Raw genomic sequence first — 23,409 nt, 5'->3', positions numbered from 1 at the left:
CATCTCTGGATGTATCAACTGCTACATCCTATCATTCGAGGGAAGATTTCTGCCAAGCGATGCCTTGACAGAAGAAAAACGTTCTGGATCAGTCTCACTCTCAGAGACCAGTTTGAGCATAGCACTGTTTAGTTTAGAGCATCGATAGACAGGAAAAATATAGCAAAGATTATAGTCGAAGTCATTCAATAACAGATATGGCACAAAAAGAAGAAGATATAATAATATCATTAAAATTTTCGGTGTTCGTAAATAGTCGTTAATTTAAATATCATTTTAATCTGGTTATTTGGCAATATGGTTATAAGTAGTTATACTTTCCCAACGTAAAATTGCTCTATCTCGATAATTGTATTAAATGAGATAATAATTCGGAGATATTTATTTAAATAAACACTTTACAAAGTGCATCTTAACGCATTCTCTTTTTCGTAAAATAATTGCATTTTAAGTATAATAATCATGCTTGCGTGTGGGTTTAACAAGTGTGCGGTGAATATTATATTAAATTAACTTTCAAAATACGTAAAAAGATATACCTACATAATATAATAACAATAATATGTAAATTATATATTTACCTACTGAATTATTTTCTGCATCATAATTGTCTTAATCGTGTGTTTAAATTTTATTTAATAGTGGCGACGAATGCATTACCAAATTTTCATTAATTATGTGATTACTTTTGGATAATTCGCGATTAATTAAACACACGATTAAGACAATAATACTAATAATATTTTTATTGATTAATAATGTCAATAAATAACCAATCGAACACTGTAATTTTGATAAATTTTGTAAATTTTGATATCCATTAAAAAAACCCACTTAGGGTCTTCAAAGTATTGATAATATTACAATTAATAATAAGTGTACAAATTCATAATATTGCTGGAACGAATAAGAAAATGTATTCTGTCTCTATCTATACACGTATAGTATTTAAGCAAAGGCAAACGGCCTATCTGAATAGTCTTGATAATGGTGTTACAACCGAAATAGCTATCGACAAACCTTTTTAAAAACCTGTAGAGTTTAATATTAATTTTATTTTCATTTCTTGTAAAATGGAATTCTACCAAGTAAATGCTAACTCAATTAATAATATAATGCATTTTCACTCCATTGAAATATGCGTACTGAATTTCAAATCTTTGAATACTTATATGGAAAATAGATGAAAGAGTTTTTTGATGAGGAATGAAAAAGTGACCGAAAAATGTTGTCGATTTTAGTTTATCTATTTATACATATAATCTAGTTTAGTAGATATGTTTACTTTTTTGTTTACATGGGAATCTTTCGTAGAATTAATAATATTATTAGTTTTTACATAAAATCACATATAATATTATGTGACTTATGACTGTATTTTTGATTTTGCGTCATGTTGTTTGTATGTGGGAATATACCATCTCACGACCCTACGATAGCTTTAATGGAGAACATTTATACACAGATTTTTTTGCATATGAAACGCAAATAAGTATGTTAAATTATCATCATTATTAATTTTACAAATCATTATGAAGCAAAAACAGCACTTAGGTCAAATAGAAAAATATGAAAAGTCATGATCAAGGCAATATCAATTAGTGAATATGATTAAGTCATCATGAAAACTCACGACTCTTTGATAGTTAATTTAACGTTAATGTAGTGTACAGTGTACACCATTAATTCGAATAAATCAATAAGAACATAAATGTGTCATAAATGTTACTTATTCATGTGACTAGCAGACAAGTGTAAATATGTTTACAGGTAAATTTATTACAAAATACTGAGGTCATTTAGAACACATTTAAACCGGGGCTTTTTTGACCGGTTCATTTCTTCTTTTCTTGGTGCTGTCTTCTATTAAAGGTTAGTGATCCACTTGCAGTACATTTCGCTGTCCTGGGACAGGTGTATCAGATAGCGGCGAAGGGTGAAGGTAGGCTGTTAAGATCCGACATAAATAGTGCACACTAATATTCGTCAGTCAAACGTATTTGTTTTCATTGAACTAAGACTACTATGACGTGTATTGTGTAGATAGTAGGTATTAATAATTGATAGTTTTTAGAATTCAATTAAACCCCGCCTAATCTATGCCATAGTAGATAATAAATAGTCCAAAAAATATTCGTTTATCTATAAAATAGCTACAATTTTGCCATTTTAAACCATATATCATTTTAGATATTTTATAGATAGAAGAATATTTTTAACGGAATTTTATAAAACTTAAACTAACCAACACCACATGTAATTCTGTTGTAATTCTTCATGTGTATTCTTAATTCAACGAAAACAAAATAAATAAGTATGACTGAAAAAGTGTGCACTATTTTTATCGGATCTCCCATAGCATACATAAACTATTATGGTTTGGTTTAGGCAGGGCTTAATGAAATTGAAAAAAACTATCCAACTCCATCTGTAATATAATGGGATTAGTTTTCATGTTCTTGAAATTGAATTTTATTTTTCCATTCCCTAAACTAAATAATTAGACATCAATTCCAGTTGCGTCCGATATTTTTTTGCTACATATGGCTCTCGTATTGCAGTGCGTAAGGCGCTGGCCTTCCATACGGGAGTTCTGCGTTAAATTCTCGGTGAGGTCGAAATATATTTACATAATCTAATATATAAATTCCTAAAGCCTGGGAGTTTTACCACTGTTATTGGGCTTCACGGCATGTTGTGGTGTTTAACAAAGAAACAAATATTTTATTGAAATTGAATTTTAATTTTCCCTTCCCTGAACTAAATAATTAGACTTAAATTCCAGTTGTGTCCGATAATTATTTTGCTACATGTATATACGAATAAGTACGATGTAAAAAAAACCATGGCCCCCACAAGGGTGGGGGTCTGATAGGCCTGTAGTATAAGGGCTCGCGCTCAGGAGGGGCCCGGCGTGGTGGGTCGATCAAATATGTGAGATAAACATATGTAAAAAAAACTTGCATGTGGCGCAATTTCACGAGAGTGATATTAACATTTTAAAAATGAGATTGTAAGATGCAATTTTTGATTGTTTTGTGTAAATACTCGATAACTCCATAATTCAAGTAGATGTTTTAAAACTACAAAAAGATCGCTTAAAATACACTGAAGGCCCTTACTTTTACCTCTAATACAATTCTGAAAACGCTTCTGTTGTGCGTCACACATGTCTTTAAATTTAGCGACAGGTAGGGGGCCCGCCAAATTACCGACATTATTTATGTGATCCCAAATCCAGTGACATTTTTCATTTAACTCTCCCATGCACAATCATTCGTAGAAAAAACTACCTCTTAAAACACGCAAATACCTATGTAGGTACTTTAAAAAATCGAGAAAAATGTGATTATTTCACAAATTTTCTTCTTTTCTTTCGACCATGTCCGATCCTAATAGGAACATATGGGCCTCCACATAGTGGAAGATTGTATTAACAGATTTTTATTTTTACGAGAAATGGATGTCAGCCACTTTCTCAACCTAATAGGTCCATACTCTAACTCATACATAAATTGAATAACAATATGTGTCCCTGCCAGACCCAGGATTCGAACCTGGGACCCTCGACACGAGAGGCCAGCGCTTAAGCCACGCGGCCATCGTTTTAAATCGTTGTAAATCGGGATTATTTCACAAATATCGGAATTAAAAATACCTACTCATTCCAAAAATCTAGGAATTTAAACTTTTTTCCCGATTTACAGTCCCTAGTAGAGATTGGCTAATTACTTTATCAATTTTCTCTATCTCGATTACATCAAATGTAATAAAAGATATTATAATATGTTTGATATATTTAAATATAACTCCACTGCACCTCTTAATTTATTGTCATAATTGAATAACTTTTTCCACTTTTATTAATTAAATCTGGGCCGGTTTTGTCCGCCTCAGAGGAACATTTTCAACTAAAAAATATGTATACAACAAGCATTTATCAAAACAAATTCAAAATGTGACACAAAGAATCTACCAATACATTAAATAATTATCCATACAATAATATTTTGTCTATAAAAATCACTGTGAACAAGAGTAGATAATGCAAAAGTCTCCCATAGCAAGCCCCGAAGCGTCCGCCATGTGTACAAAAATCTAATGTCAATGGTCATCTTCGCTTTTCTATGATACCGCGCGTTATAATGATCTTACTCCCAACTTCATTTATCGTTTGTCAATTTATGGCTACGGCCATATGTTGTAGCTTAGCCACTGGGAAATGCCAATAGAAATGGCGTATTTCAAAAAAATACTACCTTATTCTTAGGTCAATAATTATTATAAAGCAAACATTATTCGTAGAATGTTTATCACATTTGAATGGTCAAAGACATAGCTTATAATCAGTATATTTAAATGTGTAAATCTTGCCCATTTTTTGAATAATAAAATGCCTAATTCTTGTCAAATTTGGGATCACAGAGATTATCAATATAAATTTTTATTGTAAATATTTCACTATAATAATGTCAACATAAATTTTACTAATAGTTTTATAAATGCTTTTAAAAATTTATGAATATAAAAAATCTTAACACCACTTCACATGGACGTACTGAAATATGACTATATTCTAAAACATTAGAGCGAGAGATTTAAAATAATACTATTTTATGTAATAAAATACTTTATGCAGTCATCAAATGTTTAAAATAAATATAAAGGATAATAAGGCTTCATAATTATGTAAATAGATTATCTACAACGTTTAAGAAATGTCCAGGATCATGCTTTGAAAATAGCATAAAAGCTCCATTTTGACGTACGCTGAGCATGTACCCCCTTAATCGTCTACTTCGAGGAGCAGTGAACCAAAAAAAAATGGTAACACCTGGTCTAATATAAAAAATGGTAGTGTCGCAAAAAGCAATTATTTAAGAGGCAACAACACAAGCCTAACAATGAAAGGTAATATTTTAAATAATATCACAGTCGCCTTTCTCTTTCGCCCAGTTGGACTCCTTTCGCGTATAACGTAACTATTTTTATTATCCTTTTAATGTATTTTTTGCGTGGATGCTGACTCTAAAAGAATCTATGCTGTTGTATGTTGTATCCAATCACTTGACGAATAATAAATAAGTAATTATTGCTCCATTGCCAAATTATCGTGGCCCAATAAACATGTCTTTTGAGCCTCGGCGCCGCCTTGTAAGGCAATTAGAATTACATAATTTTTGATACATATTCAAAATATAATAAAGCAAATCAGGTTAAATTATGTATTAGAAAGGCCAGACTTTACTGTGGAGTGTAATTATTGTTTCCACTATTTTACGACGTTTTTATTAGCTCGTATTCTTGTTTGTCCAGTACAAATTTTTTCTTGTTTGTCCAAATCTTGCAATCGATTTTTAACTAACTTCCCGACTAGCTAGACATTTGAAACTTTTAGAATATATCAGAACACGATGACAAAACATTCTTTGAATTTGAATTCATTTTCAGTTAATTCTGTTTTGTATGGAAAGTTATTTCGGAATAAATCCGTCAAAGGTAAAACACTATTATTGGTTGCTAAGGGGGTCCTAGCAACTAAATTAATATTATATACGTGCGTTACAATGGAAATCAATATGAAATGTCAAAATGACATTTCAGTATTCTATATTTATTCAGTATTTCTATCAAGTACAAAAAAAGTATTTATTAATACATATAATTGTCAAGCTTCTATGATTCAACAGAATTAAAAACGTGGTAAGTATATAAAAAGTTCTTTTTATCTTGTAATTATTTATTATAAAAACGTGAGCAGAAAATTGATGAATGACAAAGATTCATAATCATGATCAGCCGGGATCGTTCCACTACTGCATGAAGGCCTCACCAAGCTTTTTCACTCTTCTCTGTCCCGATAAATCCACCAGTATAAGTTGTCCGCTGAGTGAGGACGGCACACACATTTGATTCATCAACACTCAATACTTTTATACTGTGATGAGCTTAGTTCTAAATTCGAACACCGGACTATTTATGATGGTATGTAGGTATGTCTATTATAGTTCCTTACTGCCACGTATATCTGCCGACATTAACGAGTTTTAAGTTTACCCGTGTATGACTTCATTCGGCCAGCAATGAATCTCTTTATATACATTATTAATAATAATGTTTCCATGAAGGGCAATGTCGATAAATTAAATTAAAATATATAAATTATACTAATATGATGGTCAAACAAATTTGTAATTTATTGATATGAACATAAATATATATTAATATGTATATATTATGTTTTATGAAATCTATTTTTTGTATAATCGTAAAATATATTTTTTACTGAATAAATGCTTAGGTATCTACTTAAATACAGATTAATGACAAATCATAATAATATTATTTCCATTAAGGGTAGGTAATGAAAATAAAATATCTAAATTAAAGTAGGTAAATATAATAATTACAAGATAAAAAGAACTTTTTATATACCTACCACGTTTTAAAATTTTCTGTTGAATCATATAAACTTGACAATTCTATGTATTGATAATTTAGGACAAATAAGGCAATTGTCACCAAATCATTGTTTGCTATTTTGCAACAAACAAACAAATATAGAATACTGAAATGTCATTTTGATTTCCATAGTAACGCACGTATATATTAATAATTTAGTTGCTAGGATCACCCCATTAGCAACCAATGATAGTGGATTGGATTACGGATTTCTTCCGAAATAACTTTTCGTACAAAACAGAATTAACTGAAAACGAATTCAATTCTACTTAAAGATGGCTAAAAGTATTAAAAGAATGCATTGGCATCGTGTTCTGATATATTCTAAAAGTTTCAAATGTCTAGCTACTCGGGAATAGCTGAAAATCGATTGCAAGATTTGTACTGGATAAACAAACACCGGACAAACAAGTATACAAGCTAAGAAAAACGTGGTAATTAGTAAACAGAAGAATCTGCACACGTGAGATTCTAATAATAATAAATATAATATGTAATGTATACTAATAGTATAAATATTGTAATATATTATTTACCAGTTGACAATGTCCCTTTAACATAGATTAAACCGGTCCTGACTATTATTAAAATTAGTAAAATTAGTGGTACTACGTCATACCTATTGTATTTATTTTATTCTTCTTCTTCGGCCATATCAGTTCCTTAGTTGGGGCATATGGACACCACGCGGCGCCTCCAAGAATCCCTGTCGCTGGCTAGTCTTCTTGCATCGTCCCAGGTCATACCAGCATCTCGTAACTCCGCCGTATACACTCTATGTCTATATATAGTATTAAACGGCCTTCTAAGATGCCGGAATCCGATTGGCTTGAAGAACAGGCAAACCAGGTTGAGGTTCTCTTTTGGAATTCGCAGGACGTGGCCGAGCCATGTCGCATCGCATCTTCACTCTCAGCGTAATGAAAGGTTGCTTGGTGCGTTCTCTTATTTCCAGTATCAACCGCAAACATCTGTTCTCGAAGCTCAGTATACAATTGCTTTGAGCCTTCCTAAGGTGCCATGATTCGCTACCACAAAGCATCACCGTCAGATTGCAAGCGTCAAATAGGCGCCATTTAGTTTTGATGATGTATACCCCCAGGTATTTGACGCTGTCGACGCTCTCGATGTTTTTTCCGTCGCTTATCAGAGGAAAATCCGGATGAGGACAGGTGCTAGGCCACAAAACGTTGATTTTATTCCGAATAAAACCAACACAGTTCTCAATCGAATGGGGAAGGACCGAGAAGTTCTACGTAGTATCAAAACCAGGAAACTACAATACCTCGGCCACACTATGAGAGGACAAAAATACAGCATTCCCCAACTTGTCATTCAAGGAAAGATCAATGGGAAGCGTAGCAGAGGACGGCGCCGCATTTCGTGGCTTAAGTTGGTACGAGTGCAGCTCCACCGAACTGTTCCGGGTAGCAGACGACAAAGATAAGATCGCCTTGATGGTGGCTGACCTCCGCTAGGGGATGGCACAATAAGAAGAAGAAGAAAACCAACACAAGACGAGTTGTCATGTAACCTGTCGATTGTGTCTTGAATGCCCTCGATCGAGTTGTGGAATAGTACAGCGCAGGGAACTCAGAAATAATGGGAACTGAAATACCTAATGAGTAAGAAGAAGCAGGCAACTGATCTCGAGTAAGAAAGAATATGGGATAAATTTAAACACGTGTCAAGAATACGTCATACATCGAATACTGACAACTGCTCTCGGTTTATGCATTGACGCTCATTTAATATTGGTGTATTACACATACTATTGCACGTCTATAATGCGTGGTTCATTTTCGTAGGACACTCACACATTCAAAACCCTCCGTCAAAATTAACTGTATTGGTATGTAGCCTATCGGAATTCTATTTATTATCTGTTCTGTGGGACATCGTCATCGGAATATTCCATTTTATTAATAATATTATACTCACTAGTAAGTAGGTGCTCGATTAAAAATAATAACGGAAATTCTTGATGCCGATTATAATTTTATTACAATTTATTAGTCGCTGTGGTGTAGGTAGGTAGTCAATGCATAATAAATAGGCAGTGAATGATAATCTCCATAATCTTCATGAATAAGCACCTGTATCATTAACATAAACCTACTTACCAGCGTACCTATTGTGTGATTCCGTCAAGGCGACATGTAATGTTCAATAATTCTATCGGATTGGAAGCGTGGATACTCACTCATATAAACAACGCTCAGAAAACTTGAGGTGATGCCGATGATGAAAATACCAAAGAAATAAACAGAGAAATTAAAACTAGATAGTTGGCGTTCTTTGTCCACATCATGCGGCATCCCAAGAGATATCAATTTCTGCATTTGACTATGATTTGAGATACCCCATTTCCCCCCCCCCCCCCCCCCCCCCCCCCCCATGTATATGCAGCCGCGGTTTGTGTACGGCTGCCTTCCAAGACGCTATAAGCGTATCACAATGAAAAGATTTTAGTGCCACATTTCCTTATCCCGAAACGATACTGCACGAGACTGATGTAGCAACCATGCACCTTAGTGCTTAAAGAAAGAGCTTTAGAAAATAAAAATAATCTTGAATTGCTCTGCCGCCATTTATTTTAATGACATGAAGTGTCATCTGTACCCGTGTACTGAAACTCTGCCGAAACAAAAGAGATATGAGTTGAAAGTGATGAATCGAAGGAGGGATCGGAATTATTCCGTCCTCCATATGACACAGCAAATTTTTCAAATGCCTCAAAGTTGGCCTTGGTTAATATCAAGTCGGCGTGGCCAATCAGGCCCGTGTGTGGACGGACCCTAGCAAACAGCCCCGTTCGGTCGGATGCCATCAACGGGCAGTCCCATAGGACGTGTTCAGCGTCAAACTAAAACCATGCAGCTCGAGAAGATTTCCGCTAACGAAGACAGAAGGGAGTACATCCCGGCTTAAGAATCTCAGAGACCAGTTTGAGGTCAGCACTCCATCCTACTTAGAGCAACGACAGACAGGAGAAGGATAATAAGAGTGAAGACATAAATTTAAGTAATCATCATCAATCTGGATTTGTCCACTGCTAGCAATTTGATGCATTTAAAAAAAATTACGGCGTCGTACTGCCAACGTGAAGATCTCTTCATTTAGATTGTTCGGCAGTTTTGTATTAGCTTTTGTCGCTGACTTAGTCAACACACATTTTAGTGCATGGTGAACTCAGGCTTGGGTAACAATTGCTGAGACATTCCCAGTCATACAACATTTAAACGTAGGATTGAGACCAAGTCATACAACATTTAAACGTAGGATTGAGACCAGGTGTGGTTTAGTAGAGGGCATTAACTTCAATGTCAACAGCTAGATGTATATCTCTCCAAGCTGATTCCATTCCTCTCGATCATTTGTGCTACGCAGCGTTGCTGAATAATTTCTCAAGAGTTATCAATCTGATATTTATTCTGAGTCAATCCAGAGTAAATCGTAGGTCTACCATTCGGACGATTTCTACATATTGGGTGGGTACCACTGAGTGACTAGATTTGTTCAGCAGTTGTCTTTTTAATTGTACCTATAATAGGTATACCTTTATTTTTGTACGTTATAAAATCTATTAAGACTAATGCGGATGATCAGGAGAAGTAAAACAGTTTGTAGTAGCTAGCTTCATGTGTCACAAAAGAATGATGAAAATACACTTTATTTAATTGACCATAGACAATAAAAGCAGATGAGTGAATAATAAGTGTGGCTATACAATATTATTGCAACAAAATCTGTACCAATTTTACTCGTAATACTTAATTATTATTAGATAAGTAATATAACTACTGTTTACTGGTACTTATTATTAAACCGGTTTTGAATCTGTATATTTAATCTTGTGCAAAAGCCGTTTGGTATGGTTTCGTTTTTATTGTATTATTTCACCATCTGCGTTTATAGAGCATTTTTATATCAGACCAGGAAGAAATTGTTCTACTTTCACTCAATAGTATTTGGTCTGTTAAACTAATGATACGTAAACATAAATAGTGGACAGTGATGGGGAACAATAATTTTTAGTATCATGTTTTCATAAATGAAATCGGTATATTGCGTGTTTTATACAAATACAAACCAGAAATAATATTACACAACCCAATTTAAAGTTTAGTTGAATAAAACTTACCCTACACTGTAGGTACCTGTACTCTACTGTCGAATAGGTAAGACACATTGTATCAGTGGTAAAAAGTGGAGGAAGGCTGTTAAGATCGACATAATTAGTCCTCAATTAACTTTGTCAGCCATACGTATTATTTGATTTCATTCAACTAAGCTTACAATAATTTACAGATGGTCTTGATAAAAAATTCAAATAAATTCTGCGAAAACCAATCCATAATAGATAATAGTCAATAAATAGTCGTCTATCTATAAAATATCTAAAATTATGCTACTAAATCATACATCATTTTAGATATTTTATAGATAGAATAATAATTTTATCTATTATGGTTTGGTTTAGACAGGGCTTAACGAATCTTGAAAAACTAACCAACAACGTGTGTAATTTATGTATTCTTAATTCAACGAAAACAAATAAGGATGAATTAAAAGTGTGCACTATTTTATCAAATCGCCCATAACATACCAAAACCATTATGGTTTGAATTAAGGTATAATTGATTTTTCTTACCTTAATTACCACCTTCTGTGAATTGTAGTCTTAGTTCAATAAAAACAAATACGAATGACTGACAAAGTATAATGTGAACTATTCATATCAGATCTTAACAATCGACCTCCACCCTTCGCCACTGTATTGTATAAGTACCTAGATTTACCAGGGCGAAGAGATAGGGGCGAAATATAAATTTAAAAAATCCATGAAAAAACTTCACGACCTGCCGAAAGCGTTGTAACGCCCCACAGTTGATGACATAATAAATGTTTTTAACGAAAATAGATACCTGATGAATAGACAATAAAAGAAAGAGTATTTAATTAATATTATATTTTAACATGGAACATGTTTTACTCATGATCTCCGACGCAAAAGCGTTACGAAAAATAGATGTAGAATAACTATAGACGCGCATGTAAATTGCATTACATGTAAATTGTACGTAAAACATTTCACCGTGACACAGTTCGCCGTTAGATATCTATCAGGAAGATATGAACGTATGCTATACGGTCTCCAATTTTATTCGATTCAATATGAATATTAATTCAATTTTCTAAATTTATGAATTCAAGAATGAAAACCTAACCTAACCTAAAAAATAAATCGGTGTATCGGCTATTTTCAAAATGTGTTTGCTGCTGGCTTCCTATAGTGTGAGCCGACGAGAGCCGTGTTTTGTTAGACATGAATTTTATGTCAGTACTATACGACCCAAAGAGGTTAGACGGTCTTTAATATACGTCCATATATTTCCGATACAACATTTCATGGTGAAGTGTGATACAGCGAACTGCATACGTACAAGTTTCCGGATACTAATCCTAACATAGTGATGTCCCTAGGCTAAGTGCCGCCCATGCCGTCCCCCTACATTTTTAGTTTCAAATTGTCTGAAAAATCGTTAGGTATCTACTTACTTATTACCACGTTTTTCTTAGCTCGTATTATTGTTTGTCCGGTGGTTATTTATCCAGTACAAATCTTTCAATCGATTTTTAACTAGCTTCCCGACTAGCTAGACATTTGAAACTCTTAGAATATATCAGAACACGATGCCAACGCATTCTTTTAATACATTTAGCCATCTTTAAGTAGAATTGAATTCATTTTCAGTTAATTCTGTTTTGTATGAAAAGTTATTTCGGAAGAAATCTGTAATCCAATCCACTATTATTGGTTGCTAAGGGGGTGGTCCTAGCAACTAAATTATCAATATATACGTGCGTTACTATGAAAATCAAAATGACATTTCAGTATTCTATATTTGTCTGTTTGTTGAAAAATACCAAAGAAATGATTTGTTGACCTAAATTTGTTGTCCTAAATTATTAATACATAGAATTGTCAAGTTTCTATGATTCAACAGAAAAAGTAAAAACGTGCTATATAAAAAGTTCTTTTTATCTTGTAATTATTTTATTATTTAATTTCCCCATAAATATTTAAATTGGCATACACACCATCTATTGAGAATTTAAAAATTTCCTTGAAATTTACTCCCAAATAATGATGGTTTCAAAGATGTGGAGATCAGTGGCGCTAGACAGGTTTGGAGGCAACCTTGTGAAAATATTGCTTGTGCGATAAACCGCCATTACAATATGTATTACAATGGACACAGTTATCTAGTCAGGATCTTTAATACTTCGTTCATTTTTTAAAACAAACATGTCGATACTTGTCAGAAAACCGCCACTGCTCTCAAAAATTATTTGTATTCATTATTTTATTCATCTGTCTTATATGCAACGCATGACCTGCCTACCTCCACGGCAAGTCACTGTATATTAAATTACTACAAAATATGTGCTACAAAAATATTTATTTCATTATAATATTATCGGTCGAAGGTACTTGATGGAATTTTAATTTAAATTCTAATGGATTTAAGTTTTATACTATTCCATTTGAGTCGTTTTACCTACTTTATTGTATTAATTTATTATATAAGTTAGAATTAATTTTATTCGTCAGTGTGTATTTACCTTTTGGTGAGTGCACATAGTGCCTGAAAATACCGAATTCAAAACCCGGGTCGCAAAAAACGACTCAAATAGAATAGTACAAAACTTTAATTCATTAGAATTTATTTCATTGATCAGAAGTGATGTTACGCACATTTCATATTTTTTTTCCGTCATATTTTTATGTTTTTATGAAAATAAAATAAAACTGTTAAATACATTGTCTAATCCTAATCAAAGACAAAAAATTGCTGACTACAAATTCCCAACATACTCGCAAAAAGTCTTTTAAAACACAATTACCTTACTTGGTTCGCTGAGCTTCGTAATCGCCATACGTTTTTGCGTCATATGAAATAGATAGGTATTGTAGAAGAAAAAAAAATAATAATACTGTTAAAAGGTGGAACGAAATCGATTATTCTGTGCATTATATATATTATATGTCATATCATTACTATTGTTTAAGACAAGCTAACATGAATTTATATATTTCATAATCTAAATTCTAAACAGTACAGTGATGATACAATCATTATTCATGCAAACCATTAATTCCTGGTCGAAGTTAAGCGTTGGACTATAACGCCGTGGGTCCCAGGTTCAAATCCTGGGTCTGGCAAGTACACATATTGTTTTTCAATTTGTGTGTGTCCAGGGTATGGACCTAATAGGTTGAGCAAGTGGCTGACATCCATTTCTCGTAAAAACAAAATCTGTTAAAACAAACCTCTACCTACTCTGTGGAGGCCCATATTATGATCCTATTAGAATCGGACATGGTCGAAAGAATAAGTTATTTTGATTTCCAATAAAATCATTTGAATGTTGATAGTTAGAATACAAAAATATCTAACTAGGTAATGTATATAATCAATAAAAATAAGCATCGCTTCACTGAATCGTTACATGGATGTTATATAACTGAAGTGAATAATTAAATCAATGTTTTATAGTATAATTAAAGTCAAGAATTCAATCGTTAACATGCAAACACAATCGGATTTCATGAAGTGGAAACTGAAAGATAAAAAATGAAATCATAATTATTTAATAAAAATCAATGGTTGTAAACAGAATAAATTGCATCTATCATGCATTTTAAAAAATGCAAAAAAAAAATGTTTTTTTAAGATGACAAAATTGGGTAATGGAAAGTGAGATAATAAAATGAGTAGGTAACTCATTTCCTGGCTAAAGATTTATTTTTATTGAATCTGGACACATTCACAAATAAAATTGCATTTTAAAATATAATATTGTATCTTATATCCTTCACTTCACATTCAAGCTGCTATTCTCAATAAATAAAAAATTGTGTTTAAAATAATAGCGACTTGAAAATAAATTTTTAATTGATGGGTTGTAAAAAGTTACTTCATAGATTTTTCAAATGCGGTCAATATCTTTATTTCTTTATTTATGAAAAATTACCACAAATCTGTATTTAGAATTTGGTAAATTGTAAAAATCAACAAAAATAAAATACACTTATAGAATAGTATGTACCTACAGATTATTTATTATAATATAAAAATTAATAACTGTATACACTACCCTAACAATTAAAGGACTAAAACAAAATGCCAATAATGATTAACAATTTAAAACGAATATATATTATAGGTATATCGTTTTTTATAAAACACAAGTATAAAAATCTTAATACCCTAGGTGTCCCAGTATGTAACACACATATTCTAGTCCGTTCGTTCAATCGTTTTCAAAGTGGAGGGTCTCCAGGCTCCAAATATCTCGAACCCTTGAGGACACATATAATTTGGTGTCAGGTAGTCATATTTTTGGCTTTGTCAGCCTCGGACGAGAAACCCTTGGATCCCGAAGATTCTACTAATTTATTCATTTAATGTGATGTGAGTGTATCCATGACAATAGTACCCCCCAAACCATGAATTTTCTTTCCCTCCATGGAATCATCGTGATTCATGGTATAATCAAAAGTGGGAAATCGGTGAATATTATAATGAGTGTTCAACGATTGTAAACGGATACAATTAAAAAGACAATTGAAATAATAATCTACGCTATTAATAAAATAACACACACAATATTGTTTTCCGAAGGTTCTTTTATATTATTTTTCTTCAAATATAGATATATTTATTTTTAAACCAAAGGATTTGGATGAATGTTCCACTCGAATTAATTTTGAATAAGTTATTATATAAACAGAGTGGATGTACAATATTTTATATTCAATTAAGCTTCCGATTTACCTACCTACTGCTTATCATAATCTCATTGTGATTCCAACCAGGAAGACATTGAACAAGTTCATTATTACCAACCTACTTCTTATTATTTATACTCACCATTGTTATACAATTGGAATCATTAGAGTTACTGCATTATTTTCTGTTTACGATTAAATTTTGAAAGGATATACCTAATCAAAATTAAAATCAATAACAGGAAAAGTAAACAAATTTCATCACCCTTATCAGTGATTCCAAATTTAAGCTTCTCTTGCTAAATTTAGCATTTTTTAATAAGCATCTAGCTTGCAGGATTTTATTTTCACATATCGCGTTAAACAAATCATTTTGTGACTCCGCAAACAGCTTAAAAGTTCTCATAATAAGACTAGAATATTACACCTGATTTCCTTGAAAATAAACATTCTTGTCTTTGAGACCCCAATAATTATGTTACTAATAAAATAAATATTACATACAATCTGATATAATATGCATAATATAAGCGATGCGGATTAGTTTTTAGTTTCACGACTTATTTATTAGTTTCAACACAGTAAATTCTTTTTTAATTATTTTCGACAGGAAATGTTGATAATTATGACGTATTAAAATCTAATATGTTTTCCGTTATCTAGCTTATTTTCTTACTCCATCTGATATATTATATTTTTTATTAATTATATCATTTTGACAGATAGACAGGAGCAGACACATTTCTTCAATTTGCATGCGCATTTGATTTGACTGATTGATTCAGGAAATGGATTAAGTTCTTAGCTAACCTACTCTAAGCGAAGTAGTAATTTTGTGCTTAATTTATATTAAACGATTTATATTTTATAGTGATAGGTGGTGCTGCGGTTGAAAATAATGTTAATTCCCTAACTTAAAGTTTCCCAATCGGAGTGCGAGAGATTGGGAAGATTTTGTTACATACTATATGCACCAGAATTTAAAAAATCCATCATTAAAATATCTTGACCAACAAAAATTTACGAGTACTACCTCTTTCAATCATTGAAACAGGCATATAAAAAGTATGTTCTCTTAAACAGGCCCAATTATTATGTCATGGAAAGAATTGATTATGTATCTATCATTTTACTTTGTAATTATTGATAATGGCAGTCCTAAAAAAATGTACCCAATTGAAGCACTTAGTATCTATCATAAAACTATTTTTTATTATGGAAAATGCATGTCAACGTGCAATTTTTACATGTTTCTATGCTTCCGTTATAATAATATCAATTTTATAAAATTATTTTTCTATAAATTCTGTAACAAAATCATTTATTACTAATAATTCGATCTGGTTATTATTCAGGTGAAATACGGAAAATGTGTTGACTTATTTTAACATATAAAAAACAATACAGCATATTTATTGTTACAATAATGCTTTTTTCTGTAAGTTAGTAATTCCCTAAGTGAAAGACGTCTTATTTTATTTATAATTTATATGCATTATTAATAATAAAATGTTTTCTTTCTTGCAGGAATGCTAGCGTGAAGATGATGGAGCACGGGCAGAGGCTTCTTGGGGCGCTCGAGCTGGCTGGGGCGGCAGTCTTCGCTGCAGGACTGGCTCTACGGACAGCTCGAAGGCGCCTTCGTCCTGGATCAAAACTTAGAAACCAGAAACCTCTTGGAGACAACCTCGTACTGGTGGGCTCATAATTAAATACCGATGATTATATAGCCGTTGCTTTGTGTTTCGATGTATTTAAATGTTTCTCAACAAATTTTATAAAGAATTAGGTAGATGAAAGGATATAGGAAGAACATTGAAGTTAATCCCTCCAAACCAAAAACCCGCCCAGTACTACACTCGGTCTTAATCGAGCGTATCATGGAACTCTGCAGTGGCGATGTGAAGCATCTATTTCAATTTTCCCTGGGAATGTCCTGGGAGAAAATACCCAAGACTGAGGTTGCTACGCTCAAAGTGAGCTCTGACTTAGTTTAAAGAATTTATTCTAATGCAAGGTGCCAGGGAGAGAAAAGCACAGAGCTCACAGAACAACGTGGATACCGCAAAACAGATAAAGCAGTGGCGAAGGATGGGCGTAGGCTGTTAAGATCCGACATAAATAGTGCACGCTAAACTTTGTCAATCAAATGTATTGTTTTCATTGAGCTGAGACTAGAATGTTTAGATAGTGTTTGTTAGTTTTTACAACGTTTTTATTATCTCGTATTCTTGCTTGCCCGGTGGTTGTTTGTCCAGTACAAATCTTGCAATCGATTTTTATTATTATAATATAATAATAAAAATCGATATATTATTAATTATTCAAATTCAAATTAAACCCTGCCTAATCCAAGCCATCTTCGATTATGTCAAAAAACATTCGTTTATCTATAATTATCCCATTAAATTATTAGTTCAATGAGGACTAATCAGTATGACTGATAAAGTTTAGTGTATACTATTTATGTCGCATCTTAACAGCCTACCTCCGCCAGCTGCCTAAAAAAACCGATCGCCAATAGTAGCTCAATTTAGAAAACGCTTCGGAGAGTATTAAAAGCCACTAGTTAAAATTTTCCGCAATTACCTATGACTCCTTTAGCGTAGTGGTCTATGTGCGTGTGCGCACCCGAGAGATGCAGATTCGATTCCTGCGTGTCGGGTGATTCCGGGGTGTCTTACTTTTTTCAAAAAAAAAAAAAATCACTTGGTTATAATATATTTTTTCAAAAGGCATTTATTTGTAAATGTGCCAAATCAAGCGGCTCGTGGGTGAACGATTATTTAATTAAATCCATCGAAAATCGATGTTACGTATGCGGATGGGTTAATAAGTAAATAAATCGTATAATAATGGTATTTTATTAATAATTAATTTATTTTATGTATTGTGGTGGTACGCTCAGTAACTACATATTATATCTGGTCATCCGAATATTATTACATCGGCAATCGCGAAAAGTTGTTTAAGTGAATTCATTTGCATTTTAATTTAATTGAAAGTTTCATGTTGAGTTATGGCACAGTTTTCTGCAAGACCTTGATAGTTCACGACTCGGGGAAGCAAAATGAAAACTGCATTATGCGAGCCTAGCTAAATTATTGAGGCTATTAGTTTCAAAGTCGGTAACCTCCATGCATGACCCCCACAAAGAGGGGGCTCGCAGGGCTCTAGCCTGGGGGCCCGGCGTGGTGGGTTGACCTGATAATTGAGATAAACACATATCACAAATTTTCCCTAATGCGGAAAAAAGTCGCCTGTGGCGCTATTTTATTTGTAGAGTTTTAACATTTTAGAATGTCTAATTGTGTGATGCAATTTTTCATTATTGTGTGTCAATATTCGACAACTCCATGATTCAAATGGATTTATTCAACAATACAAAAAAATCGCTAAAAATACACCGAATACCCTTAATTTTACCTGAAACAACATTTAGAAAACGATTCTGTCATAAGTCCCACTGCCTTTAACCCTAGCGATAGGTAGGGGGCCCGCTTCAAGATGTGGGGGACATGCCTCCATGTTAAACGTTGTTGGATATTTTTCTTGATTCCGAAAACTTTTCTATTAATAGAACAGATAATAAATATAATTTCGATAGCCATAGCCTATATACCAATACAGTAAATTTTGACGAAGGGTTTTTAGTGCGTGAGTGTCCTACGAAAATGAACCACGCATTATAGACGTGCAATAGTGTGTGTAATACACCAATATTAAATGAGCGTCGATGCATAAACCGAGAGCAGTTGTCAGTATTCGAAGTAGTACATATTCTTGACATATATTTAAAATTATCCCGTATTCTTCCTTACTCGAGATCGGTTGCCTGCTTCTCCTGACCCGTTATTTATTTCAGTTCCCATATCAAATATCAAATCCAGTTCCGTGTGTAGTTAAATAGAATTAAGCCGAAAGTTGATGGCAAAGTTAACTTTAAGACATTAATATTTCATACTACGTCAGGTGCATTAAACAAATTATTTAAAATATTAACAAACCACAAAATATGAAACAATCTACACTTACAATAACATTAATATCAACAAATAATTATGATTAGTCAAAATTTACAATAAAAATTTAATAAAAAATAAAATAAAACAATATTATCAATTGAAGTGAGATCGAATAAAAAACAAATACAACCAAAATATGAGTCAAAATTAAATAAAAATTTAAATAATAAATAATGTACAATATATAAAGTTATGTTATGACAATCCCAAATATTAAATAGGGTATAATAATGGAGAAGACACGAAATATAATTGATCAATTAACAAATTAGAATCGGGCTATTAATTTCTAGAATTTCCTGTTTATCCAATTTTATAGATTTCATTTCATTTTATAGATAAATGTAAAATTTGAATGAGAAATCTATAAAATTGAATAAACAGGAAATCCTAGAAATTAATCGGTATAAATTTTTGCCCAATTCTAATTTGTTAAATGATGAAATGTAAAATGATATTCTAAAACATTAGAGCGAGAGGTTTAAAAGAATACTATTTTATGTAACAAAAATACTTCATGCAGTCATCAAATGTTTAAAATAACTATAAAGGATAATAAGGCTTCAAAATTATATAAATAGATTATCTACAACGTTTAAGGAGTGTCCAGGATCATGGTTTGAAAATACAATAAAAACTCAATTTTGACCTTCGACGAGCATGTCCCCCCTTAATCGAGTATGAATCACCCAAATGTGCCCAGTAGACCATTCGAACAAAAAAATATCTTTTGGGCAACCAAACTCCAAATGTGCCCAATCCGTAAGGTTAAAATACAAAAATTACCTTTTGGGCAACCAGACGCTTTCTACGTGAAATTTGAAATAGTGTGACAGTGAATATTTACCTTGACTGAATTTCGTGCTTTGCGTAATTTCCGCCATTACGCGAGAAGAAATATTTGCGGTGTGGCTATTGAAATGAGTTGAGCAGGAATGACCATAGACTAATATACTATAATACTGGAATGACTAACTGATAGGTAACAATTAGATATGTAGGTAAACGTTTAAGTATAATATTAAATAATAATATTATAAGTTGCGATGCATGTCGTTTTGAATTCAAACTAAAAAACGTTTAACGTAATATTCTTACCTACTATGTTCGACCTTCGACCTATCATATTAAAAACGTGTTATAAATAAATAATATAATAATAATATATAATATATCTATGGTTTTTCTTGACATTGGTAACCCTAATCAAGTATATTTGATAAGAAAACAAAAGATGGTATTATTTTTTTAAAGTTATTGAGCTAAACAGTGCAGGTGCATTATTATTTATTATGTACAATAAATATTATAATAATATGCGTGAAAATATAATAATATTTATATTATCTAATTGAAATGGTGTTCATTCAGAAATAAATATCCCTTATATTATTTTTCTTTCTCCCTGTCTGTCTGTCTGTTTTCACTGTTTTTTTTAAAGTAAGTATTATCGTATGTTAGTCGCGAAGATTGCTTTGGATGGAGGTAAATAATTACAACAAACCGACCGAATAATAATACATACTTAGAGTGCAATGCAGAACAATACTGAGGAGTGTAAATCCCTAAGATTCGCGCCTATCTTTAAAATGCCAATATCAGCATCTTAGATTATGTAGCCTACAACAGTATCCAACATATTTTTTTCCGACCATGTCCGATCCTGATAGGATCATAATATGGGCCTCCACAGAGTGGATGTTTGTATTGACAGATTTTGTTTTTTAAGAGAAATTTAATGGATGTCAGCCACTTTCTCAACCTATTAGGTCCATACCCTGACACACACAAATTGAAAAACAATATGTGTACTTGCCAGACCCAGGATTCGAACCTGGGACCCACGGCTTTATAGTCCAGCACTAGAGTATATGCCCCATAACTTTGCACTTCGGCTCTAGGATGAAAATGATGTAACTACTTAATATATTCTAAAAATATTTTTTTACATAATATTATCTATATTATTACTAAAATAATATGAATATCATTTGATCTAATTTTATGCGAGGTAATAAAATATAAGATAAGAGTAATATAAGAGGCATATCAGTATAGCAAAGAGTGCAAAAAAAGTACAAAGTTATAAAACATATACTTTAAATCCTCGGAAAATGCAGTAACCATTCAAAATACGATCATGACACGCCTAACTAAGTCGAGATAAATTAGCAACTCTGGATGATGTGTATTGCCAAGTTAATCCAGACGGTTCTGCATTGCGCTCCTATACAGTTCGTAACTCTGAATGCCTCGCCTCAGCCGAAGAGGAACGACTATCTGCGTATTAGCAAATATAGCAAATATAGCTTCGGAGGTTCTCGAAGAATTGGTAACGCCATTGGTATATCTTCCGTATGAACCCAGTTACGACGCACTCAAGATAATATAGAGAAATGAGGGTTCTCGTCTGTATTAGGTGCGGGAAAATGAAATGCATGCAAGGCATGCCCACTAAAATGCAATTTCAAAGAGATCCCTTTTGATGCATCGTTGACGATTCACTGTGACGTATAATATGTATGTATATTGTATAACTACCTACCTATCTATTATTTTTATCTTATCAATGGAATTATAATATATAGGTAGGTATTTATTAATATTAGGTACTGAGTCAGTTTGTTTGAAAGCAATGTTTTAACACGGAAACATATGTCTTTATATAAAAATGGTATAAGAGACTTATTGTTGGTATACCTCAGAGAACTCAAAAATAATGGGAACTGAAATACATAACGGGTGTGGAGAAACAGGTAACCGATCACGAGTGTATGATAAATGGATATGGGATAAACTTAAAACACAAGTGTCAAGAATACGCGTTCGCATTCGTTCTGACAACACTGCTCTCGTTTTATGTACTGACGCTCATTCAATATTGGTGTATAACACACACTATTGCACGTTTATAATGTGTGGTTTATTTTCGTAGGACACTCGCACATTCAAAACCCTGCGTCAAAATGTAGTGTATTGGGACATATCCCGGAATTATATTTATTAATCTGTTCTGTGATATACCTAATGGTTTGTAATTTCTGACTACTCTGCTAGAGCCGTCATCGTAACTATCTATATACCTGTATACGCATAATATAATAAAAAAATATTCTTAATTATATTGTATACGCTTATTTATGTACATATACGTCTATAAGCGTATAAATATTATGTATTTTTTAAATTTAAATAACTAAGACACTGTTTGCTGGATCCGATCCGGAAGACATCACTCGAGAACTCAGCCGAATGGTTGGTTCCATGCTAGCAAAAATTTGCGATGTCAATCATAATGGAGAACAACGACCTCCGAAAAAATGGCTTGCATGTTAGTTGTCTGTAGGTATCTCAATACGTAAGGCTCGTTAATCGAGCAAAAAAATATATAAAAAAAATAACATAACATTAAACATGTAGGCACGTTACTTGTTTGTCACTACGTTAAAGGATTTTCTGACTCGTTTTTTTCCGTCTTAAAGTTTATTTTTTAATGTAAATAAAATTAAAATATATTTTTATCCGTATTAATTATTCAAAATGAAACTTGTTATAAGTTAAATATAATAAATATAATAAATACGCACTTGGTTGCCGGAGACTGAGAAAATGAGGGAAACTCACTCGGCAACTTGTCAGTTGAGTTGAGGTCAACCAATAAGATAGCTTGTGTTACTTCACGCGTTCCGCATTGCACTAGCAACCCTGGAGCGGGCCCCAGACCACGACTTTTGGCGCCCCCCCCCCCCACAACCTATCGTTTAGGTTAAGGGCAGTGTAATGTTCTACAGTAGTGTTTTCTTGAATTGACGGCACTCAGCACCATGAAGCACTGATCGCGACCCCCTTTTGTGATAGTCAAGTAACATGCGACCATTCGCCATATTGGATAAATAGTCATTTATGTGGGACGTGTTCATCTCACTTCACTGGTCGACCTGCCACGCCGGGCCCCAAGGCCTTACTAAAAAATAACCAATATTTTTCTTCTTGCGTGGTGCAGTCTCATATTCGTATCCTGGCCTGTGATTGACGGCCTCAATGCATTCAACATCTCATCAAAAAATCTTACTGACATTCCAATTTAATTGAAAAATTTATTTTCATACTTTCTCAAATCAC

General features: G+C 32.8%; 1 protein-coding gene across 3 annotated transcripts in view; it reads left to right on the top strand.

Moving 5' to 3' along the window:
- The window catches only part of LOC147072591 (epidermal retinol dehydrogenase 2-like), an 89,898-nt gene that overhangs the window by 51,001 nt on the left and 15,488 nt on the right, over nucleotides 1-23,409 (top strand). For 2 of the 3 annotated variants that reach the window (XM_085947003.1, XM_085947005.1), the window contains exon 2: nucleotides 16,790-16,958. In XM_085947003.1, the coding sequence (XP_085803129.1) occupies nucleotides 16,806-16,958 (153 nt within the window). In that variant the 5' untranslated portion in view covers nucleotides 16,790-16,805. Of the gene's footprint in view, nucleotides 1-16,786; nucleotides 16,959-23,409 lie in introns of all 3 variants that reach the window. The other variant, XM_085947006.1, reaches the window with a different exon arrangement.

The sequence above is a fragment of the Rhyacophila brunnea genome, unplaced genomic scaffold, assembly GCF_057557595.1.
Source record: "Rhyacophila brunnea isolate RB1 unplaced genomic scaffold, BYU_Rbru_1.0 scaffold_2, whole genome shotgun sequence".
Lineage (NCBI taxonomy): Eukaryota > Metazoa > Arthropoda > Insecta > Trichoptera > Rhyacophilidae > Rhyacophila > Rhyacophila brunnea.
Note: the sequence above shows the minus strand (reverse complement) of the source record. Positions and strands in the feature narration are given on the sequence as shown.